We start from the raw sequence: 26,314 nt of genomic DNA on the forward strand, positions 1-26,314 counted from the left end.
ATTTTCTGATATTTTGAGTCCCCAACCTTATTTAATTCAATGATATTTATTTATAGGCTAAAAAAGTGCTGAGGGTTAGTCAAAATGATCAGCAAAATATTGGAGAAGCAATTAGGACAATTTTTCAGCATTTTATTTTGGAAATGGAGTGAAGTTTGCAGGTAATGTAATGGCTGAAACTGAAAGTGTACACAGCTGCAGGGAGTCGGTGAGAGCTGACCTTTGTACCAAGAAAAAAAAAACATTTTCCATTTTTATTACTCTTTTTTTAAAAAAATTAAACTTAATACCTCATGCAATTAATCATATTTCATGGATCTTTTCTAAGCACATGTGCAATTCGTTACTTTATCGTATGGAAAACAAATTCTTCATCAAGGTGTCGTACGGTACGGAATTACGGGTAGACTCCTCACTGAAAAAGAAAAGAATGTATATCATGTTTTAAACGTTCTATTAATTTACAGTATTTTAAGTTAAATCTACAGTTCAACTGTCCTTAAAATAATAAATATTATTCTACCCCACAACTCGCTTGAATGTGGAGCAATCTCTAGGCTTGTTTAGTAGTTTTGGTGTGAAAGTTGTGTTGCAGAGAAGATATAAACTTGTAATTCACTAGTTACATGAGATTCAATCTTGTAAAATTAATTTTTAAATTAAGAATTATTTTTTATTTATATATTATTTTAATCACATTAATGTGAGATCTTCAACACATTTTTTTATTTGGAGAATTGAATCTGCAGGTGATCCAATACCAATGACACAATAAATCCACCATCACTTCCTATTAAAATAAGCTTTAATGCTATTTTAAAATGTATGTTATAAGTTTAATTTAATCTTATAAAATAAGAATTATCTTTTATTTATATATAGTATTTTGACGATATCACTTATCAAGGTGAGATTTCTAACATTTTTTCCAATATTTTATTCAATTTGTTGAAAGGAAATGTCGTCGCCCTTGTTGTTGAGTGCGTGACTAGTGTGGGTGGTAGCGTATGAACAAAACATTTGGAGACAATCGGACTTGAAGAAACAAAATAGCATGATGCTCTGTATTCAACCTTGGAGTGTTTGGGTTGCTGAGATTCGTTGATGAGGTGTACAGCTTAAAACCCTAGAAGAGTAAGAGATTTGGACCACACCATTAATTAATTGCGTAAGTCAGATTCAATTTATGTTGAAACCTAATAAGGTGTGGTTATTGTTTGGGAGGATTTTAATGGAAGAGCAAGTGATGATTTGCAACACCAAATTTTGGGCAAAGACAGGGTAGAGAAGAGAGAAAATCTCACATGATTAGTTGTACAGGAGAGAGAGAGGAGTGGTGCAATTAAATCCGGCAATGGTGCTGTGTCTAGGATGCAATTGACAAAACCCTCTTTCGTTTTTAAAATAAATAAATAAATATTTTAACAATTATATGTGCAAAGTAATTAGCCTTGAAGATAAGCCCATAACATTCGGGCATGGGTTTCTTGCTTTGATTCTATTTCTGACCCTCAATGTTGCTTTTTTTAAAAAAAAATAAAAATCCTGAGCAATTATTGCACATTCAAATCTAATTCTTGCTTGTATATGATGTTATATGTTATAATGTTTTATCTGTTATGTCTCATGTACGTGATGAACAGAAGAAGCCATTTGTGTTCAACGCTTGATCGATAATTATCACAATAGACAACAAAATTATGTGAAGATTTTTTTTACACTTTATTATAAGGAAATGAGCTAAAAAGAAAAAGGAGGGATAATATTTAAATAAGATTTTTTACACTTTATATCATTTCATTTATTTTATTATTCTCTTTTCCATAACAGAAAAAAGAGAAGAACGAAGAACACATACAAAAACAGAAGACTCGAGGAAAAAGAATCACCGAATACAACCAGCTTGTGTGCCAATCAGCACTTCAATTATAGTAATCTGAGGAAGTTTTTAGGGAGATAGGTGCACTTGAATTGCTTAGTCATCTTTTTTTATTATGGACGTAAGATTATATATTCTGTCATTTGTTTTCCGTCACACATCCGTTAATATATTAATTTTTATTCAGCACCGGGTAGAATTTTTACATTAAATTTATACATGCGGCACTCATTCGATCTATATCCGCCAAAATTTCATTCAATTACTTTTTTATTTTTAGAATACCAATTAAAGGGCTTCCAAAAGGTAAACAGAAAAAAATAAAATAAAATGATATAATTATAAACATTTGTATAAAGAATGATGTAATTAAGTCTATAATTTAAGTCTCAGATGTATGGATAAGGAATTAGAATCACAGGGATGACATGATTCTGGAAAATTTTCGTCCATTATTCTTTTTCATATACTTCATCCGTTCAGTTGGCTACATCCAAGGTGCATTTGGGGCTTTAGCTTTTCCTTTTGCCAATCACATCGCCATCTAATCATATTATGTGAATGAGCTGTTACGGACTTACGTTTATGTCATTAAGAATTACACACGCAAAAATAAAATCCGATAGAGAATATCTGCTATATAGGTTGTTTCAGTAATTTTATTATTTTAAATTCTTTTCATTAAATTTTTAATAAGTGATAATGACCTTTATACCCTTGATAGGACTAAAACTTTGTGAAATTCTGATGGATTAGAATTTTCTCATAATTTTTAGTTAATAATTTTGTATAAACTAGTTAATAACTTAATTTGAATGTTTAATTATGATAAATTTAAAATCAAGATTTTAATAAATTGTAAATTAGTAGTGATATGTAACCCTAAACTTAAATCCCGTTTATGAACCTTGCACCTCCTTCCGTCGCAAGATCCATAACTTGCCACAGAGAGGAGAGGGGTGCGGTCATCAGCGTCCAACCTTGCATCATAGTAACAGACAAAGTCCCCATTTTTGCCTTTCCATACAGAACCCAAATTTCTGGATACACTTCTTCGCACGAGAAAATTCTGAGAGAAAAACCTAAACATGGATTTTTTTTCTTTTTCTTCACCCCGTTTGGTTTTGTGTTTTCCTCTTCCCCTTCCTCTCCAGTGAGAAAATTGCACATGTGAAGAAAACAATCCAAAATGAAGGGAAAAGCAAAAGTATTGATTGGGTTGTTTTGGGATCAATAGATGCGGTGGTTGGCTTCCCCAATGACGATCCAGAAGACGGTGGCGGTGCACGTCGATGACAACGGTAACGGTTGCGGACCCAAGGTCGTTGATGCACTGCTGATGAGAATCGTCGCATGTGGTGCCGTGGTGGTGATAAAACATTGTATAGAGATCAAGTCTTATGGTGGTGGTTTGTAGGGCTCATAGTTTTTACTTCCGCAAATGATTTTAGATCATACAATTCTTATGCTACTATACTTCTATTCCTAATAAAACACTATAAAAAAAAAAAGTAGAGAAAAGTTATAAAGATGATAAGTAAATTTACTTTTTATTGATAATCTGAATAGAATGTAAACATTATATTATATAGTAACTTTAATAAATGACAAACACACACTTGTCATTATCTAATATTTTTAAGAAATATAAAATAAAACTAAATATTGAAAGAATAATGTCAAATTATATTATATACTCTTAAAAACAATCTATATGGACATAGATAGAAAGGCTCATTCTATCGGCTAATGGGGGATTTCAAACGTGCATTTAGATGTAGTTGAGATATAAAAGCTAGCAATTATCATATTCTTGTAACTACGCAAATGGCTTAAGATGTTTGTAAATTTTTATAAGAAATTAATTAAAATATACTGGAAGCTAGCAATGTATGTATGTATGTGCTGACGTGGAGTGTTGAAATGCTGTTATGACTCTCAATTTTTATATTTAACTCAGCAAGAACTCCGAAATTGTTTAATTCTTCACGCACAAGCACAACACATTGTTACTCTACTCCCATTCATACCATATTACAATTTCCAATCCATTATTAACATTACCTTTTTAAAATTAAAGTCAATTCGTCCAAAAGATTATTGGCAAATAGTAATTAATGCACATGAAATTAATTAAGTAACTAAAAAGAATTTTTTTTTCTTGAGATATATTTCTTCCGTCTTTAATTATAAGATTTTAAAAAAAAATTTATTCGTCTTTTTTATAAGATTTTTTTTAATTTCTAAATGTATTAATTATTTTTTCTATATATTTTTATTTAATTATTTTCTCTCCAAACATTACTAAAAAATAAGTATGTAGTTAGAGATAGGAAAAAAATATAATTTTAAAATGATAGTATAAATAATTGACAAATTTAATGTAATAACTAATTATCTTAAGAGATGTTGATTAATTAAAAAAATCTTATGATTAAAAATAAAAAATACAAAATTACGTTATTCATTATTTTTTATATTTTTTTTTTATCAGTTTCACAATAAATACTTTCTTTTTTAATTCATTAACTAATATCCTAAATATAAATATAGGATAACAAGACCCAAGATTATAATCTACTTATACAAATCAAGAAAACATTAACCAATCCAATTAATCTACTATGACAATTATGGTTAACGCACCAAATATGCCGCGGTGCCAATAATTACCAACATATATCTAAATGTATTCTAATAATTACCACATCATCAATATTTAATATTACCTCTATTTCTATATAAGATATTATATAAATTATAAAAATTAAAAAAAAAAGTAATTAGTTTAGTTTATATTAATAAATTTGTCTTAAATTTATAATTTTTTTCAAAAATATTATTATCATTAATATTTACCTTAATTATTCTCTTTCTTTTCTTAATGAAAAATATTTTTAATCTAAAATAATTAATGTAAGAAACATTACATATCAAGTCTTCTAGAAAGAAAAAATCATTATTCCAAAGTTGAGTCTTACAAATGAAGAGAGTGATATTAGAATTTAGAAGTACCACTTTATCCAAATATCTAACAAAAATTAATAGTAACAGAGATAGATGATAAATATCAAAGAAGTCTAACTTAATTGGTTGATTGATATGTAAGTTGTTATAAATAATAGACTAACCCAATAGGAGGGAGATTACATCTTTGTTATAAAAAAAATAGTAGTAGAGGTAGATCATAGATATCAAAAAAGTCTAATTCATTTTATTAATATGGAAATGGTTATAAACCTTTCATATTATCATTAATTTTTTAATTTCTATGGATAAAGGTTGAGGGAGTGGGTGGGTTTTGTAACGGCTCTCTATAACCTCTATCTCTCTCTGGTGTTGGACCTGGGCCATCGCTCTCTATTGGATTTCATTGCTGTTTATTTGATAATAAATTTGTCAGCACTTAGGCTATTCTGATTTGTTCTTCTTGTTTTGTTTAATTTATGAATGATTATGAAAAAACTACTACTAAATTATAATTTCAATCTTCATAACTTCTATTATGAGATTTTGGTCTCTTTTTTTTCAATTTTAATCTTTAGATTTTAAAAAAATTGTAATTTTTGTCAAATTTTCAATTCCACGCATGTTTTTCTTTTTTACATTTTAATTGATTAAATTATATTTAAAGGCATCTTAAATAAATATACAATTTAAGATTTAACTAGAACAATTCAAAAGAAATAAAATATACATAAATATTGTAGATTTTTTAAATTTTGTGGACTAAGATTACACAAAAAAGATGTTGATAAGGAATTAAATAGATGATAAAGTTACAATTTAGTCAAATAATTAATAACAAACTCAATTACATTGTTCAACAATATGTTTGGATTAAAGTTTGAAAAATATTTTTACTAATTTTAATGCATAATAACGAATTTCAACACATCAAATGATAAGGGAAAAATGTTGCTTTTGAAATAAAAACATTTTTGGTCTCTTTTAATTTTAATTCAAATATACACTAAGTCTATGTTTAATTTTTTGTTTGCGGTACTTCAAACTCAATTTAGAGATTAAACTTATATATATATATATATATATATATATATATATATATATATATATATATATATATATATATATATTGATTAAAAGAAACATATAATCAAATTGAGTTTCCATTATATATTTGGTTTTTCACAAAAATTTAAAAATAAATAAGTAATGTAGAAACTCGTAAACACAATTTATTTTATATTTAATGATGAATTCTGTGTTGTTGGCTCATTTATATCTTGTTAATGTTATATCATTGTCATTAAAACTTTTTTTTCATTTGCCATTAAAAAAAAAAGCACTTTATTTTCATCTGTATCTTGTCCTTATTTAAATATAATGCAAAACTAGGTTTTCTTCCCTCTACCGAACAGAGGCTACAATCATTAGTTTCTGTAATATATTTATTTTGGAACACATTTCGAAACTAGTTTCCATAGTGTATTTCGACACGACCACATTGCGTTTTGGTAATGCATAGTTATACTACTGATTTAAGATTTTACCTTTGAGTGTTAGTGACATAAGCTACCTTTGCACTTTCTAATCAAAGTTCCAAACAATCAATAGACTGGTAAAATCGAGGCTGAGAACAACTAATTTAAGAACAAAATCAGTAAATCTTATTTGATTTCTTTTCCAGGATGGCAGTGTCCAGCAAACAATCATAACATTACATAACCAAGTTTGTATGCAGCAAACCACACAAAGAATTAAGAAAATGTTTAAAAACACGAATGCATGGCAACACAACCAAGAAATGCGACTTCAGGGACGCTTATAAATCGATTGATACCACGAGAGATGAGTCACCCTTGTCAACAACGAATGTCTTGGTAACTTTCTTTGCTAAGGTCACAACTTCAACGTTGTATGTTCCACTGAAGCCTCTGAAGCTGAATTGCCCTTGCTCATCAACATAACCATGGCTGTGAGACAACCACTCTTGTTTAAGAGCAAGGTATCTTTTCCCAGCTTCGTTGAGTTCCCCTTCTGCATTCACCAAGTGTGAATTTTCCCTACTCATAAACAACTCCCAAAATCCCCAGAGCATAACACCATCTATAGCAGGGTGTGCCAAAGATTCCCGCAGCATAACTTCAAGATCATCAGCTCTCACATATTCATTAGTGGAAGACACATCAAGCTCAGTGAACCATATTGGTATGCCAAGAGTTCCCATTTTATCAAGGGCAGAACAAACAATGGGCCCCACAGGGCTATCTATGTGACCTTGAATTCCTATTCCACTAACTGGGGCACCTTGCTCTTTCAAATCAAGAATGTGTTGAATGTACTTTTCTGGTGATGATCTTGTGTCACATCCATCTTCAACATGATAATCATTCACAAAAAGGGTAGCAGATGGATCTATTTGGTGTGCGGTCTTGAACATGTTTGCCCTTATATCTTTGCCTAGTCTATCTTGATAAAATGAACCATGCAACATTTCATTGTTAACATCATAGTGCTTGAACTTGCCCTTGTAGCGAGTTAATAAGCCATTTAAGCGGTTTTGGACAGCTGTCATCAAATCAGTTTTATTCAGTGATTTGATCCATTGTTGAACGGTGTTGTCCACATCCCAGAAGATGCAATGACCCCGAGTGTCTATCTTGTTCTTCTGACATAAGTCTAACATTTCATCGGCATCCTTGTAATTCAGATTCCCTTGTTGTGGCTCAGTCCAATACCACTTCAGCTCATTCCCGAAAACAGCCCAGTTAAAATGTTTCACAAAGAAGTCAACAAAATCTTCGTTGTCAATGTTGCTTCTACTAATGCACGATCCAATGGGGAAATCGTTTTGTACTTGTTTAACTCTCACCAGGGTTCCAAGATTTCCAATTGAATCCAGACCAGAGAATTTTAGGATGATCTCCCGCTTACGGATCTGCATTGGAACAAGTGAGAAATACTTGAAATGAGAAACCGGGGAAAATTACAAGGAATGTAAATGGTCACAGTCACATATCCTATGATTGCAGAATGAATGTAATTAAAAAAAAAAATAGTCATTATAGTCTGAACATAGAATAATAGTAAGCTTCCTGTAACATTTTTTTCCTGCAGTGTCTATCATTTTATTGTTATAATAAAAAGGGCATGAATTGTATCAATTGGCAAAGGCATGGGAAATGGGAAGGAGATAAACATGCATTCTGGTCCCATTTTTATGGACAAGACAACATGGTACATTTTTAAACATTATTCTGCTCCCATGCCAATCTATTAATCATTTTCTAAACATGTTATGAGTTGTGACTACCCTAGGAAGATAAAAACCAAGAAAAAAAAATTTAGGGTTAAAATCAACTTTAGTCATATATTCAGGATTAAAAACATTTAAGTTTAAAATAGACTAAATTTTACCTTGTCTGTCTGTCTCCTTAAATATTTAAACCTTGCATGTCTATCAACAGCAAAAATTTGAAGTCCAGCAAGCATTAAGTCAACACCAGAAGCAGGACCTTGAATATAAACCATAACCTTAGATGGCTGCTTTTCAATTCTAAAGGACCCACCAATTTCATGCCACCTGTCATCAGCAACCTCAACTTGTCCTCCGTTGACCCACTGGTTGTCAACACTAAGGGCAACATTCACATTTTGAGGCCCACTTGATCCATTACCAATTCGGACCCAAGCAGATACTTGATAAGTTAAAAAGAGTTTCAATTTCTCAGTGATCATCTGAGCAGGACCCATCCATGTTTGTGTGCGGTTGGTTACAAGGACGTAACGCCCACTTAAAGATTCATGAGGTCCAAGAGAGTCTCTTGCCATTGGTGGAATGATACGCGGTGAACCAGTTCCAACGCTCAAAGTACAATTACCAAGTGGAAACCACCCATTGGTGCCATTGGCCAGATTACTGTTTTCAATTATATTAACACCAAACGCAGCACCCTGCAAAAAGAAAATCAATCTTTAGGCCATTGAAAGTTGAAACATACATAAATTGGCCATAAACAAAAACTATATCCACATGTGCAGAAAATTTAGTCATTTTTTTTATTTAATGTTTAAGGTTCTCTAACAAGTGTCCTTAGGGGACACTGGTTGGTTAAGGAAGTAAAAAGAAAAAGTATTTAGTATTTAGTATGAGAATCATAAGAGAATTCAAAAAAGAACATGGACAATGTTATTTTATGTATCCCAATAAAAATCTGAAAATCTTTCTACCTTAAGTTTCGTGACTAATGTCCTAGTTAGCATTTACCAAAGTTTAAACAATGAATGAATACAAAGAAATTCCAGGAATTGCAAATTTTACATACTAAAGTAATTTACAGACAATAATTTGAAAGCCCAACCTCACAATCCGGGGGAGTTGAAGGTGGTGTTTTATCTGCATGTTTTATAACAAAAGTATTGACAAGAATGTCAGTGCCTGGAGCGGGACCTTCTAAATAAACTACTACTTTTGATGGAGAACCATTTAGAAGGAACTTTCCCTGCATTTGAACCCAATCTTTATCTGTTGCCTGCACACTTTCAAACACAAGATTTAATTAGCAATTATAGAAGCATTCTGGTATCAATTATTCATGATTTTGAACTACTGCACCAAGCTTCTTTTCTTGTATATACAATTACCAAGAAAATAACCACGACAATCATATATCATTCAGAGTTTTTAATGAAAGGCGGTAATAAGGAAATAAGATAGACACTAACTTGGCAATTCCTATATACTGCTCCCGAAGATCTGGTGCTTGAACATACAAAGTAGCCCTAACATCAGAAGTTGTGACATTGTTCCCGAATATCCGAACTACAGCCGTAACCTCGTAGGCAAGCTTCCGCTGCACTCTTCCAGTGATCTCCTGCTGAATTCCGTTCCAGCTTTGTGTACGTTCTGTTGCAGATGCAAATACTTTACCAGTCTTCGGAAGAATTTTCCCATCTCCCATAGAATCATGTAATGCAATCTTGCAGCCTCTTCCAGACCAATTATTCAGGCCATCATCAAACTGGGGGTTTATTATGATGCTTTCATCTTCACTGGAAACACATCCCTTGCTTGTTGTCTTCTGAAATAAGGGGAAAATGCATCACAAGTTAGTTTGTAGAAAATATAAAAATTTCATGAAACAAAATAGATGTAAAAAAAAAAGTCACATTTATATTTATATTTACAAGGACAATAGTGGGTAATTTAGTTCTAGGTAAACTGTTTATAATTTTATATGATCCATTTATTTCCAATGTTATTATTTGCTATGGTTCCCTATTCGCACACCTTAATGGGTTAATGCGGGACTCTTTCTAACAAATTAAATAAGGTAAAGCAAAACAAGCATATGAAAACTTGCTGAATATTGAGTAGTAAAAGTGCTTGCCTCGGAGTGGTTTTCTGCATTGATCTTCTGCAAGTTTTCCATAGCTTCTCCAAACTTCTAAGGCAATACAACAATCAACCAAGAGACCTTCAATTATGAAGAAAAAACAAATTAATTCATCGTCAAACAAATATGACTCGCTAAGAGAACACTCATGGTGAAGACCATTTTCTTACAGTGGGAGTGAAAGTTGGAGACTCTGCTTGTGAAGCCAAAGGACCACAACCTCTTCAATATATATATATATATATTCCCTGACTCGGCAAATTTGTGAGTGAAGGCTAAGAAAAAATGTGGGGCCAACCGGCCTAACTCATCAACGAGAACCCCATTGTGGGAATGCCGTTAGCTTTTCGTCTCAAATGAATTTCAGAACTGGTTATTATTAATACCCTCTTAAGTAATTAAGTAATCCCAATAAAAGGGAGAAGAAAATGAAGAAAGAAAGAGTTGCCTTTCTGTTTTTGCTTTTATTTTTCCTTCCCTGTTGCTTTGTCTTGCAGATAAGCAATGCTTGAATTGGAATGGAAGCCTAAGTCTCGCAGGTCGAGGAAGAACGCTTTTGTTTCTTAATTTAACATTACCACTGATTCATTCGCACGAGACTTCAAGGTTTTGCAATTGTTAGGTGGACATAGCTGTTCGATCCATTTATTATGTTGGCGAACTTAATACACCTTCAATTTCCTCATGTTAACATATATAAACTCGAATTGCAGACACCCAACATAGAACCATCATGACAATAGTGTCCACTGTTAGTCAAAATGAATAAATAAATGGCTATTAGGACAGTAATGCCTTATCGGCTTAACCACTGATCACATAGATCATTTCGTGCAAAGTTATTTTAACTTACTCAACAAGTTTCGAGTTTGAATCATAAATACGCAACTACGTCAGGGAGGAGGGTTTTATGACTCATAATGGTATTATCCAATTTGAACAAAATCATCCTCCATAGGAAATATCTATGATTTCTTAAAAAAAGAAAACATTGCCTTCGGCTAGGCTTTTTAAAATTATGATGTAACGGAACTCCTGAAGAGCATGTCATATTATCATTCTGTTTTGCAAAAGCCAACTTGCAACCGAAAAAATATCATGGTACAAGGTAGCCAAATTATCCAATTTAGATAAACGAAAAAGGAATTGTTGAAGTTGAGTGTTATCTGTTTGTGTATGATGATCTGATGTATAATGTGACAAAAGATTTCTCGTAAGTTAGGTAAACCGAATATAGCCTTGTGCACACATTGGGGGTTCCTGCTTCTTGAAACTTGCGGTTATTAACAACGATTCGATTATTCACTAATGATGACTGGGTTGACTTAACTAAAATTCACTTTCATTTTTCATTCAACAATACACTTATTGGAGTGGAAGACACCGAAAGAGAAAGAAATCAAAGCTCCCATCATTAAAGAAGGGAAACAATAACCAATGTTTTTATCCTTCGGATTCTAATTAAGGAAGGCAAGAATTGATAATGAAATGGGAGATTCAATGTAAATAACAGAGGCACCTTCCCCCTGCTACATATCAAACAAGTAAATGCATGTGTAAATTTTGAAATTTAACGAAGGTTTTGCCATGCTATATAAAACCACTGGTTGTTTTGGAGCAGCGAAACGAGAATGAAGAACACGGCATTCCATGGTTTCAGCAGATTGTGGTTAAACAGGGGAGACACCACACAAATTGTAAACACAAACGTTGTTCTTTCTCTTTTTTTGTCTTTTTTCTTTTCTTTTCTTTAATTTTTTTCAGCTGAGAAAACTTTTTCTTTATCGACTCTGTTTTTGACTTTTCGGTTTACAATAGTTTATGAAAGGGATATGTTAGAGTGACATCCACTAATAAGCCCAATAGTGCGGATCAAGATTAAAAATCGGGCACTACTATTGACACCCGTATTGCTATTTAGACAAAAATATCTTTTTGGTATTTACCAGTTAAAAATACCTTGACGAAAACATATTTCTTAAAAATTTAATGCAGCGAAAACTTGCTTTAGTTGTATATTTTGAATTCGCATTCCCTACTAATAATTGGAAACTTGTTTTCTGCTGTATTAAAATTTATAAAAAAGAATATAGAAAACATTTTCGTAATGAAAAAATAAAAGCGAAAAGTTGGAATGTTAAAATAGCAATGAGGAAGATGCCAATAGCAATGTCCTTAAAATTTTGAAAATTCAAAGTGTGAATGACTTCGTGCATTTTGTGGCTTGTCTAAATCTAATAAGGTATTACTATAGATCTTAGTCCGTACCAGCCAAGGAGCAAATACCAAAATACCTCTTCCACCCCACCCAAAATACTTCTTCCTTTCCTTTCTTCATTCCTTTTATCTTTTTCCTTTTTCTCCATCTTCATTCATTCATTTCCTCTTTCCCTTTCTTCACTCCTGTATGTCTTTGTTGTTAAGGTATTTTTTTTTCCTTTTCCATATAATGAAATCACAATTTTGTTGTATGACAAAATTGTTACACAATAAAATTTTGACTCCATTGTGATTACATTTTTTCTTAAAAAAAAATGTACAACGGAAGTTGGATTTCGTTGCAAAGTGTATAATGAAATCTCTTTTCTGTTGTATAGTTTTTAAGGAAAAAAATGCACAACAAAAAGTGTGATTTCATTGTATTTTGTGCAACAAAAACATACTTTCATTTTTTATGTTGTATTTACTCCTCCTAACATAATAGGATCACGATTTCGTTATGCGCTTTTTTCATAAACTCATATACACAATGGAATCACGATTCCGCTGCACTAGTGGGAGTAAAAATCAATACATTTTTCGCACCCTTTTAATCCAGTAAAATTGTGATTTCATTGTACATTTTGGGATGGGGCAATTTTGGAATTTTTGAACAACAATAGGGGCCAATAGCAACTTCCGATCAAATACTCTTCAAAATCCAATAGTGATTTGTTTTTGTTCCAGAAAATCCAATACTTTTGTAGCAGCCATCCGTGCTACTTTCTTGAGCAGGATATCATTCTTTTGACCCACCTTACTCTTCGTTTGTTTCTTTCTGTACTTCCCATATTACTTCCAGAATGAAGACTCCCGGAGCAATTGCCTTACTCTTCTTTATACTCCCAGAGAACAAAATAGTATTGCTGATGCCTTTGAATCACCGGGTTTCATTAGTTCTCTGATACACACTGATCTTGCAAGCTGTGTGCTTGCTTCTTGTATAGTTTCTCGGGCTGTTGTACCCCTTTTCCATAAATAAAATAACGTTATTAACAAAAATAAATAAATAAACGCAAATGTCATTGGAAAAAATATGTAAAGGTTGTCAAGATGATACAAAATCTGATAGAATCATAGAACACTATCACAAGTTTGGTACAGATCCATTCTAGCCGATCTATACTGATATTAATTAGTTTTTTTTTTTTGTATTTTGTTTATAACTCTTACCCAAAAAAATAATATTATTCTATATAAATTTATGACATTTATAGGATTTCAGGTTTCGTATTCATAGTACCATGACCGTAATGTTTGATTTGGTTCAGCATTATGATAAACATATAATATATATGATATTGCATAACTTTATGAGTTTGATCGAAATAAAATATAATTCTTTAAAAAAATTAAAAGTTGTTATAAGTAGTTATATATATTTTTTGCAATGGTTTGAATATATTGGGATAGGGAATGGCAAAAGCAAGAATGGGAAAACTATAGAAAATTTAAACTAAGGGATAAACCAAAATAATAATAATTTAAGCTTAACCATGGTCAATACAAAATCTTCATAAACAACCCGTGGGTATAACACAGATTGTGGGTAATTAACCTCACAATTCAATAAACCTTAATTAATTTCATCTTTTTTATAACGTTTGAAGAAACTGCAGCTAGGTATGATTTTTTTTTTTTTCTTATAGTCATAGAGTAAAGGCAAAGAAATGCAGCATTTGTGTCTTAAAGACCTGGAAGACAGTCGCATCCGTTCTTATCCAGAAACATGATAGATGAGTCTAATGTGGCAATATTTAATTTTGCATTGAAATAAACTTGAAAAAATGTATTAAACTAGTCATAACAAAGAAAAAAAATGACCAGTTACAACCTTAAAGTTTAAATTATAAAAGCTCCAATTATACGTACCAGCCTATCACAAATCTAAAATAGATAGAATAGCAAAATACAAAAGCGCTACTTTTTGTCCTGCACTATGAACATTGAATGGCTTATGGCTGGCATTTGTTGTGGTGGTGAGGCTGAAAGTTGAAACTCTAGGTGCAATTGAGCCTAGTTGAGACAACCATTTGGTTCACTGCCCTTACTTGTAACAAAAAATCATCACCTTCAATAACCTACCACCATCCTCGTCACTAGCCAGTTTCATGTATCATCGAAATCGAAAACTAAAACTAGAACAACTACACCACCCTCAAACAGACAGATTCTAGCGTGCAAGACCTGAGGTGCAAAAAGAATTTTAGGCCATTGGATATAGGAGCAAATTGGTTAATGGTAGAGATTTTGCACCGTGCAAGACCTGAGATGGTTTTGCACGCTAGAATCCGCCCCCTCAAACATCCTTCACCACCGACTCTATTTATCCTGGTCATAGGCTCATAGCCCCAGCCACCTATATAAACAGAAGAGTTTTATGTTTTGTCTTTCTATTGTCCATTTATGACTCTAAAATGTTTCTTCGACAATGCTCAGGTCTTATTTCCTTTTGCATAAAAATTAACTAGTTTTTTATCCGTCCAATGCATTGCATGGGTTTTTTTTTAATTACTATTTAAGAATTATTTATAATATAGATTTCATAGATTTAAGAAATAGTAAAAAAATAATTTCATGTTATATTATACTAATACATCCAGCATATTTAAAAAAACAAAGCAAGTGTACTTATCCAAAATGTAGGTGCGCAATAAAAAAAAAATAAGATATTTGTCTCATTTGAATATAAAAATTAATTTTATGAGAAGTATGTTTTAACTTTGTAACTGACTTCTTCCTAGCCAATCTCCTATGTGTGTATCCACATCTAATTTAGGATAAATATGTTTTCCTTTGTCATTACTATTATTTATCAAAGCAGTCACCCTATTAAAATACCATAAACAACAACTAATGAAAAATTGGTATATAATAAAAAAAACAGTAATTCATCTTTAAATTTTATCTCAATTATAATTAACACCTATAAAATTGACATTAAAGTATCAATGGAAAATATATTCTAACCCTTTATTTAATTAAATTTTAGTTATTACATATTAAAATTATAAAAAAGTATTTTTTATAAAAGTAAATAATAATATAAATATACAACACTAGTAGATATATTATGCTGCAAATAATCCACCATAATAAATATATAACACTAGGATCGGAGAAAGCTGATGTAACAGTTAAACTAATCATTCTATTTTTTTAAAAAAAAACCAGCATTCCACTCTTAAACAAAAATCCAAACAAGCCTATATTCCTTTGCAAGTTCCTCATACACGTGCATAGATAGTAACTATCAACCCCGTAACGGAGTATCAATGACTTAACGGAGTTTTAAGAAAATTGAAATAATATTTGTCGTTTTATTGAACAGAGATATATAATGGTCTTAGCGATAAAAACAAAGAAGCTAAAGCTAAAGACGAAGGCTTATAATGCAAGCTAAACAAGGCATGTGGAGAGTGGACACATACATCATCGGGGACTATAGATATTTTGTTGTTACTTAATGTTGACTCAACCCTGGTTAAAGAAACTCTTTATATATTTATTATTGTTACTGACCCAAACAAACTCAACAAAACCATGATCCCAAACGTTGAAATCCCTCACTGGGACGCCGACGGAGGAGGACCACTCTCTCCGTTCATCTCTTCTTCTTCCAATGCTGACAAGTGCTCATTATTATTCTCCTCCGACCATTTCCGAATGTTCCAGTTCAAGGTCCGGATCTGTCCACGTGGCAGGTCCCACGATTGGACGGAGTGTCCCTACGCCCACCCTGCCGAGAAGGCTCGCCGCCGTGACCCCCGCAAGTACCACTACTCCGGCACCGCCTGCCCCGATTACCAGAAGGGGAACTGCAAGAGGGGCGACACTTGTCAGTTCTCGCACGGCGTCTTCGAATGCTGGCTCCATCCTTCTCGCTACCGGACCCACCTCTGCAAAGACGGAACCACTTGCCGCCGCAGAGTCTGCTTCTTCGCTCACACCACCGAACAACTCCGCCTCGTAGTAACGGATTCATCATCGTCCTCCTTTGTTTCCTCTCCCACTTCGGTCCTCAACTCTTCGTCCTTCTCCGATTCTTCGCCGTACAGCTTCGTGCGCGAAATAGTTAACTCAACGCGGAATGTTAAAATCGAGGATTCGGGTTTGACCCGTTGCGTGTTTGGGTCGCCACGTGGCGGGTTTTTAAGTGTGAATGGGTGCGAGGAGGAGCCTGCTATGGAGAGGGTGGAATCTGGGAAAGACATTAGAGCGAGAATCTATGCCAAGCTTAGTAGGGAGAACACGATTGGAGCCTCTGACCCTGACATTGGATGGGTTTCGGAACTCGTCAAATGACCGCATGTTTGTTTCTCCCTTGTTAGATTATTATGTTCGAGACAAAGTCATTTTATCTTTTCTAACTCTAAACCAAATATGCACTGAATGGATTCCGTTGCTTTTCATTTGGGTCTGTATGTATAGTTAAGTTGTATAATGCAATTTGAATAAAATAAAATAAAACTCTATGTACATAGTTGAGACCGTTTGGGTCTCTGTTTTTGTAATTTCTTGTCTGACATTTTTTTTACCCTTGTTCCTGGCTGCCGAAGATTGGGTAGCACATTGTTAGATTTTCTGTTACGATGTATGTGTACGAGGGACATCACAAGATGACAGAAGAATGATGTTTTTTTTTTTTCTTTCTGAACAATCATGTAACGTAAGTATTTTTTTATTCGAGACTTGGAAGCAAAATTCGATTAACTTGGAAGCCAAATTGGTCCAATGTAATTGCTCAATTACCTCATTTTCTGCTTAATTTCTTACCTTCCCGCCTACATTTCTGTATATTAAATCGTTGTGAACCTTAGTTCCTTCAAGTATACACGTTTTGGGATTCTACTAGATTTTTTTTAATGCTCATGTCCCTTTTGTCTGATTTTGGGATTTTTCAGATCATTCACTGTTTAGGGGTTTGAGACCATTTTTTTGGCACTCTATTGTATAAAGTAGAAAGCAAACATTGCTTATCAAACATAGATTTCGCGATTGCAGTGTTTGAAATCTGTGTGCTACAGGTGCGAGCGAAGTTTTGTAATGGATTCTTTTGTTTAAAAGAAGGTATTCTAAGCGACATGAGGCAATGATGGTGACATTTATTGTTTCTTTATCCGAAGGTAAACAATTTGCCCAACGAAACCGCTTTGTTATCTAGGTTAATGTTTGCTTGATGTAACTTGGGGTCTAATAAGTACTGAAACCAAAGATTTTAGATGAGCACTCAATTTAATGATTGATATTTATGAAGCTTCTTCGTGAGTATCAACAGAAATGATAGTAATACCTCCACTCTACTTTTTAATATACTAATTTAAATATATTTTATGATTGCATATAATAATTTATATTAATTAAAATTTATTGTAAATCATAAGATTGCCATAATTGAAGTTTAAAGTAATCATATAAAATTAATTCTAAAAATAGTATAATTATATTGATTAAATGTTTTTTAATTTAGTAGAGAAAAATATACTGTCAGTAAAATCCTAAATTGTCATAATATTGAAAATTATTGGCATTTATATAATTATTTTACAAGTTAAAACCTAAAATGTTATTTTATTAATCGATAGTATAAAAATATTTACATTGATAACTTATTAAAACTAAAATCGTCGTGTTTAATAAAAAATATTATTTTATCAATATTTTTTGTGTCATTTAATATAAACTTCAAATTAGGAGCAAAATTATCAAATAAAATAATCTCGCTGGCTAGATTCAAGAAATTAAATTTTCTAAAAACGTTAGTATTATGTATAAATCACAAACTATATACTCGTTCACAACTAATTTGAGAGTTGAGTTTACTTGATCGTTTGGAGTTAGGGATGAAAAGTGTGTCGAAGTATGATTATTCAAATAATTATGTCAGTGATAATGAAGAAATAATAGAATATTATGAAAATCTCATGACCAGTTGCTTATATATTAATAACGCACTAGATAGGGTTTATCCGAAGCTAGATCAGCTATATTCAAATCAAATTTAAAAAATATATACGATTCAATTTGATTAAATTTTTATTTAAAATAAAATTTAAGTTAAAACAAACTAATATTTTATGATTTGGTTTAATTTAATTTTTTTTTATTTTACTAAAATATTATTTTATTAAAATTTATATAATTTTTTATATTTTAAATAAAATTACATTAAAAAAATTCTTAATAACAATCTACCAAACTTATTAATATGTTAAACCTTATATAATAAAAATTTACAAATTTTTTATTTATCTTAAACTAAATGTATCTAAAAAAATTATATGAAAAAAATAGTATATATAATATAAATTTCATATATATAACACTACAAAAAATGATATACATATAAAATAAATAAATACATAACAGTAAAATAATATAAATCTTGGTATAATTATTGAGATTTGATTCAATTTGAATTTGTTTAAAAAACACAAATCATAAATTAAATCAAACCAATCGATTTGACAAAAAAAATCCAAATAAATAAAAAAAAATCAATTTGATTTGATTTTAGATTTTTTAAAAAGTTTTTAATTTTTATTTTAGATGAATTTGAACTTTAACATCCTATTAAATACAGGACGCGGATGGCGATGCTGACAAGGCGGGACTTATCTCCTATTCTGAGAGACGAATCTTATAGTTTATCCACTTGGTGACATTTGGTGTTGGTACTTACTCTTTCTTTATCGTATTCTATGAGAAAAAATAAAATAATGTTTGATAATATCCACTCATGTGAAAATCTAAGAGTTGGAAGAGACAAGATGTGGTCAAGGATGCATCATTTGCAATGGAGGGGCCCTTTAAGTTCAAACAAAGCAAATGTGGTTGTTTAAATTTAAGTAAGAAGCAATGAAAAAATAGGCTAAGAGGGGACAAGAAGGAGCGATGGTAGGCGACAAATTAGCGTTAATACCTATCGGTAAGAAAGATTATAAATGAAAAACGAGACAAAATGGACGGTGGTTAATTTCTCAATTCCATCGAAAATCGACAACGTTTTCTGAATTTTTAGGAAACGGACGAAAGGTTACTCGAGTTGGTAGATGGAGTGCTGCGTGGAACAATGCCATTATGCCATCGAGAGTATCCATCAACAATCACAATCCACACAGGAAAGGTTTCTTCACCAAGCAATATCCGTATTTAGGATAGTTTGGTGGCTGAAATTTGCTATCAAATTAATAAATCGGATCAATAATATGACAATCTTGCATTGCAAAAAAAAATAAAAATCAGCATGTTATTCAAATAGTTAAGATTATTTTTGACAAAATCAGATAAAAAGTTAGTTAAAGCTTAAAAAAAATTAGTTTTAACTGAAAAATTAATTAGTAATTGAGAGTCGAAAGCTTAAAAGCCAATATAATAAATGAGAAGTATTTGATAAAATTAATTATTAGGGTAGTTTAAAAGTATAAAATGACTGAAAAATAATAAAATCATAATTTATTTTAAAAATGTAACAATGAAAACAAATAAATAAATATATGATGAAAAAAAGTGAAAAAAATATTAAAAAAACTAGAAGCTACTACCATTTTAAAAAACAGGACTTAAGTTGTGTTTTAAAAAAATGATAGAAACTAGTAAAAAAAATCAAAAGTTAGTTTAAATGTCTTATTGAACATAGATTATATTCAACAAAACTAGTTAAAAATTGTAAAACCAAAAAACTAATTGATAGTTGGAAGCTTAAAATTGAAAAACTACTGTGTATTAAATTGTAAGTGTTTAATAAAACTAGTTGTTGAAGTAGTTGAAAAATATAAAATGACCAAAAAATAATAAAATCATGATTAATTTAAAAAAGTAACAAAAAAAATGAATAAATATATCAATGACTAAAGTGAAAAAAAAAACATGAAAAACTAGTGTTTTAAAAAATATTATTTCAAGTAACATTTCAAAAATTGTTAAAAACTACTAATGAGCTACTAAAAAAAGTTTTTTTACTAAACAATCACATAATTTTTTTTTCAACTATTAAAAAAAATTAAAAACTAACTAAAATATCTTATTGAACATAATCATAACCTAAGTTTAGATAATAACACATTAAATTTGAGAGTTAAATTTTGATAGTAACACATGTTAAGTTTGAAAAGAAAATAGTTTAAGTTTGATTCTGACTTTAATACATCATAAAAAGTAATAAAAAAATTTAAACATAACTAAATTCCGAAAAGAGAATTGGTCCTGTTGTACATTTAAATAACTAAAACTTGTTAATGTACTTAGGGTCTTGTCTGTTAAAAAAATCTAACATATCCTTGATTTAAGTATAATTCATCATGAATTTCTTAAACAAAATTTTGAATTTTAGTTTTATAAAAAAAATATAATTAGAAAGAAATATCCTAATAAACACCAATAACATAGAGACAAAAATAATATTATATATAAGAACATAAAATAAAATTTGTAAATCCTACATAAAACATAATAAATGTTTTTATATTTTCTTTTATTACTTTAAATTCGGATATAAAGTTGTTTGATAAAGTAAAAATCATTATTTTTTTGGTTACAGAAAACATAATGAAAGCAAGAAATCATTAAATTGCCATTATATAAAAATTAAACTATAATTTAAATCTAATACTTTTTGTTCAAATTTGATAGGGTGTAATTTTGGTACCAAAAGAAGAAAAAAATAATATAAGTGTTGTTGTTGTTGTTTTAAAAAAATGTTTAAATAAAATAAATCTTGTTGATGAAAAAACGATATAAGCATTTAAATTAATTTAATTTTGACGTTTTGAATATATATATATATATATATAACAAATTTCTATTGCAGTAATATTTTTTATTATGATTTATAAAAAAAATCATATATAATATTGATTAAATTTAAGTATTGAGTAAAAACATTGAAAACAATAATTAAATCACTGATTAGAGAAACATACTAATTTAACTTAATATAGAAGGTCAGAAAACATGACCCGTGTAGATTATATGAAAGAGATTATAAACATATCTTGTGTTCAAAAAATGATTATTCAAAATGTATATCAATAGATGAAGGCAACCCACATTATAACCGTTCATTCGTCTTTCACTTTTATTTGTTTAGTTTATTCTAAAATCTTTTTATATGTTTAATACAAAAATAACAATAATTATACACAAATCAGAAATAAAAAAAGAAAAATATTTGATATAATCTCCATTCATCTAGCCAATTTTATCTCTTTCTCTCAATTCCACCCACTCTCACCAACAGAAGTTACCTATTTACAAAATAATTACACGGCTAGTCACGCTCTCTTCTTTCTTACTTTTTTTTCCCTACTCTTTCTCTTCTTCTCTTTCTAAACCACTCTCTATATACTTTTTTTGACCATTCCATCCCTTTCCCCCTCTAATTATTTTCTTCTTTCTGTGTTTTAACTGCGAATTTGACTATTCGATTTATCAATTAAGGTAATTAATCTGTAGAATAATAGGGAATGGAGATTTGTTTTGCTTTATTATTAAATGTATACTTCAAATTTTTGTTCTAACTCAATTGATTAGTTAAACAGAATGAGTATTATAATTTCTGTCTTGTCCAATTTCTACATATAAAAAAAATAATAAACAAAGGTTAAATAGTGCTAAAAGTAAGAATTTTGAAAAGGTTGTGGATATGCTCCGAGTCCCAGCTTCCCACTTAGCCCAAGAGAATTGGACTGCGGCATACACATTTACACAAATGCAAACAGGCTCTTACTCCCTGCACCTCCATGTTGCTTCATGCACCTTTTACAGAATGCTTTTTACCTTCTGAAAACCCAAATACGACGCATTTTGTAATGTAATTTTACATTCCGAATTGATCATTCTGCAAACCATAAAAGAGATGCAGGAAGTAACTGGGAGGTGCAGGAAGCAATAGCCTATAAGGCCCAAATCAAAGGCCTAAATCAAAAGTAAGTATAAGGGCCGAACCAATTCAATGCAGGAGACAAAGCTAAAGCATGACAGACCAAACTTGAACAGAAAGATCCCCAATGCCTCAGTTTAATGAATGCATTACCTTTTTTTAACACACGAGGTAATGAATGCATTACCTGGTCATCCCTTGAAAGCCAAACACTTTTGTCAGCTATATCTAAAAAAAAAAAAAATGTAAAAATTTACAATTTTTTCAATGAATTGGTGATTATTAAACAACGGGTAATTGGTGTTTCAAGTAAAAAAGGCTGGCAAGGCTTCAATGGTTTGTGATTGTAGTAACTCATAACAAGTGATGCTATGACGATGTTCTGGTGTTTATTATCTCAAAAAATAAAATTTTTATTATAAAAAAAATATTCTGGCTTCCAAATGGATGTGTTCAAACCCTAACTTAATGTTCTTTAAATTAAATTATCATTTACTATTAAACCAAACAGAATAACAGATTAAAAATAATGAATGCCAACAGTGATATAAAATATATAGAAATAACAGGCAAAAATAAACTACCGTGAGACAGAGTGATTTTGTCCCGTTAAGTGTCTAAGTGATACGCAGACTTATTTTAATAATTTATAAATTATTTTCATAAATTGTAACAAAAAAATAAGATAGCATTTCAACAATCACACTTACTTGACACAAGTGATAGGAACATGTGTTCTTTAATCAAGTTTTTTAGAATTTATATTCTGATTGATCAATGAGTATAAAATAAATTAGGTTGAGAAATGAATATTTATTTTATCTATGTGTGCTCATACGTTGTTATTTTTTAATTTTCTCAATTTTATTCTTTTTTTTAATCTTTTTTCTCAATTTAAAAGTCCTTTTGCCCATTTTATTACTCTCACTAATATTTTGTTTAAAAAATATTATTAGAAACCATTTAAATACTAAAGTATATTTTAAATAATATAAGTTTATTTAATTAAGTTTTACCTTTTTAAAGAAAATAAATAAAAATTTGATTTAAAATAATATAAGTTTATTAAAATAAATTAAAAATAGTACTACTCTTTTATAAGTACAATCATAAATTTTTTACTATTCTTTTATAATACAATTTATTTAAAAAATATTTCCCTTTTTTATGAGGACATATTGACATGTTATTAGAAACAAACTAAAATATTGAAACACATATATACATACATATATAATTAATTAAATATGTCTTTTTATTAATTTATTAGTTAATTTGACTCAATAATTTTAATTAAATTAACTATATTATAGACTGGTTTTACCAAATATATTTTAATGTCAAAATGAAATTTTACTAGAAAAAAAGAGTGTTTTGATTTTTCTTTACCTTAAACTATATGTTTTTATCATGAAAAAAAAAAACGCGAATGAATTAAACAAAGTCCAAGACAAGTCAAAGAAATGTACATTGGAAGTTTCAGGCTCTCACATTACGCATAAGAAAGAGTCTTGCAACAAAGAAATGTACAGTTTTTTAATAATAAAAATCACAATAAATGAGAAAAAAGAACACCAAAACCATTTACACCGTATAAATGGCCTATTGAGAAAGGAAATGATTTTGGTATGCAATTCACTAATACAAATCCCATTAATCATTTATCAACCCATCGAATCAATGAAAATATATCATTGTATCCAAAACAAATGGTAAATTAGACGAGGAAATCTAATATTCTTAAAAAAAAGACGAGGAAATCTGATAATATGTTCATTTTTTTATAAATTTCCAAATATGCCCTTAATATAATTTTTCAATACTAAAAATCTCAAAAAATATTTGAAAGAATTATATATCCTTACATGAGAGAAAAACAGCCTCCTCCCTAAAGGTGGATCATAAAGTGAGATTATATTGGATAAGACATTTTAATTAATTTTTAATTTTTTTATTAACCGAATAGATTATCAGCTTAACATATAATTTTATTAGAGGAAATCTTAACATATATTTTTAAGAGAACTTAACATAATTATGCACTTAAGTTTCGGTATTTATTCATGACAATTGATTTTTTTTTACGCTGATCCATGACAATTAATTAAGCCAACGTTGTTTTGTTGGTCATACATCAACCTTCCTTAATTACAACACGTTATATCATATGGCATTTCTGAAAAAAATAATATTATATCATGTGAATATAACAATGTAGTTGTCTCGCGAAAAAACAAAAATACTATTTATCAACAATACTTTCAGTTTCAACCGGTTGTCATTGACAACTTGTGCTTATCCATATGCCAATGTCAAATTTTTATAATAGAAGTGTTGTAATAAAATTAACTTAGAAAAGAAAAAAAGTTATATATTTTTAAAAGAGTAATTGATTTATTGTGACTACTAAATGCCAATGTTCCCGCAATTGGTCGTATGCTCCAATCTCCTTGTTATCTAGTCTTTATTCTGGACAGGGACAAGGAAATTGTGCAAATATTTTATTTGAATTATATAATGTTTTTTCTGCGCTAATTTTAATGAACCTTAGTACAAGTTTTTACTGTCTTAAACAATGTGAGAAAGATTTTTTATGACCTAAGATAGGCATGTTATCTTTGAGAAACAGGCATGGTTATCATATTTATGTCTTGTTAATATGTTGAGTCCTCCTGAGAGAACCATGCTAAGACTTGCATGAAGATATGATATATATAAAAAGTGTAGACCGGAAGATATTCTGCTTAACTGCTAACCGGTTACGTAATGTGATCGGAGATCCTTTGATTTTGGTAGTTAGTGGTTTATATATCGGTGCTTACATGTTCCAACATGATCATATATAGCTCCAGACGCTCAATATTTTCATCAAAGTATTGTTCGTTTTACATAGGAGTTGCTTTACCTGAAAGAGTAGGTGCTCTGTTTTCTCTGTGCTTGGGAGGAGGGTTTTGACCCTTATATATTGCTTGCCTAGAAAACTAGAGATTGTCATACCTATTAGCTGTTATTTCATGTAATCGATCTGGCAGTGGAAATGTTAATCCACTCGATTTGCATCTGATAAATATTTATACAGCTTTAAACATTTTCTTCCCATGGGCACGCGTGCACACCATTCCAATTATTAGCGGATCTCTCTTTGCTTCCGTTTCTTGAATATCGTTAATTCAAATCTACATTCAACGCAGGAGTACGCGTGAACACCGATCAAGGTCCAGTTGATGATTTGAACTAAAGCGAGGAAGAAAATTTAAGTTGGTTCGGAATTTAAAATCACAAACTTAATTCAGTGTTGAATATGGGGACATGGAACTCGATCCAATCCGAATTTATACCCTTTTTATAAAATAATGTTTGTTGTATAATTGTATGTTTCATAAACTCGTTCAATTTTTTTTTTAATTTTCCATTTTTTATTTTATTCACAGACCTAATGACTAATGAGTCCATCATCCAAGTCTAATATGATCAAATTGTATAAAAAAAATGAAAAATAAAACTCAATTGAAATTAAATTGTATAAAAAATGAAAAATTTAACTCAATCGAAATCAAATTGATCATTTTGAGTCTAAATGTTTCATAAACCTGGTTTAACCCTGCCCAGTAGAGGAGCAACCTCCCAATACTGTCTGTAGCCTCACAAGAATAATATGCTGTTCTGTTCATGTTGAACATTGCATTCGTAGCACCTAGGAACTGTGTATGAAAATTACGGTATCATTTCTGGCTATATTTCCAAATTTGCATTCAGTTTCGATTAAGATTATATTATTTATTGTAAGAAACTATTACATAGCGACAGTTTGGCCGAGTGGTCTAAGGCGCCAGATTTAGGCTCTGGTCCGAAAGGGCGTGGGTTCAAATCCCACAGCTGTCAACATGCTTTCTTTTTTATTTAGTTATTAAACTATTGTCATATAATTACTTCATC

The 26,314-nt window shown here is 30.4% G+C and overlaps 2 protein-coding genes and 1 non-coding gene across 3 annotated transcripts; 2 read left to right on the forward strand and 1 right to left on the reverse strand.

The window, feature by feature from the left end:
• Window positions 1-6,487: 6,487 nt before the first annotated feature.
• On the reverse strand, window positions 6,488-10,915 carry LOC100784250 (endo-1,4-beta-xylanase 1-like). The gene is made up of 6 exons (NM_001369307.1): window positions 10,410-10,915; window positions 10,234-10,320; window positions 9,569-9,924; window positions 9,205-9,382; window positions 8,261-8,797; window positions 6,488-7,781 (listed from the first exon to the last, which is right to left on the reverse strand). Exons 2-6 carry the CDS (start codon window positions 10,273-10,275, stop codon window positions 6,666-6,668), a joined length of 2,229 nt encoding a protein of 742 aa, NP_001356236.1. The 5' UTR covers window positions 10,276-10,320; window positions 10,410-10,915; the 3' UTR covers window positions 6,488-6,665.
• Window positions 10,916-15,861: 4,946 nt separating this feature from the next.
• On the forward strand, window positions 15,862-17,224 carry LOC100786368 (zinc finger CCCH domain-containing protein). Its single transcript, NM_001317634.2, has one exon. The coding sequence runs from the start codon at window positions 16,042-16,044 to the stop codon at window positions 16,801-16,803; it is 762 nt and encodes a 253-aa protein (NP_001304563.2). The 5' UTR covers window positions 15,862-16,041; the 3' UTR covers window positions 16,804-17,224.
• Window positions 17,225-26,180: 8,956 nt separating this feature from the next.
• On the forward strand, window positions 26,181-26,260 carry TRNAL-UAG (transfer RNA leucine (anticodon UAG)). The gene has a single exon. It is a non-coding gene; the product is annotated as a tRNA-Leu (tRNA).
• Window positions 26,261-26,314: the final 54 nt, after the last annotated feature.

This window comes from Glycine max, chromosome 6, assembly GCF_000004515.6.
Source record: "Glycine max cultivar Williams 82 chromosome 6, Glycine_max_v4.0, whole genome shotgun sequence".
In the NCBI taxonomy this organism is placed as follows: domain Eukaryota; kingdom Viridiplantae; phylum Streptophyta; class Magnoliopsida; order Fabales; family Fabaceae; genus Glycine; species Glycine max.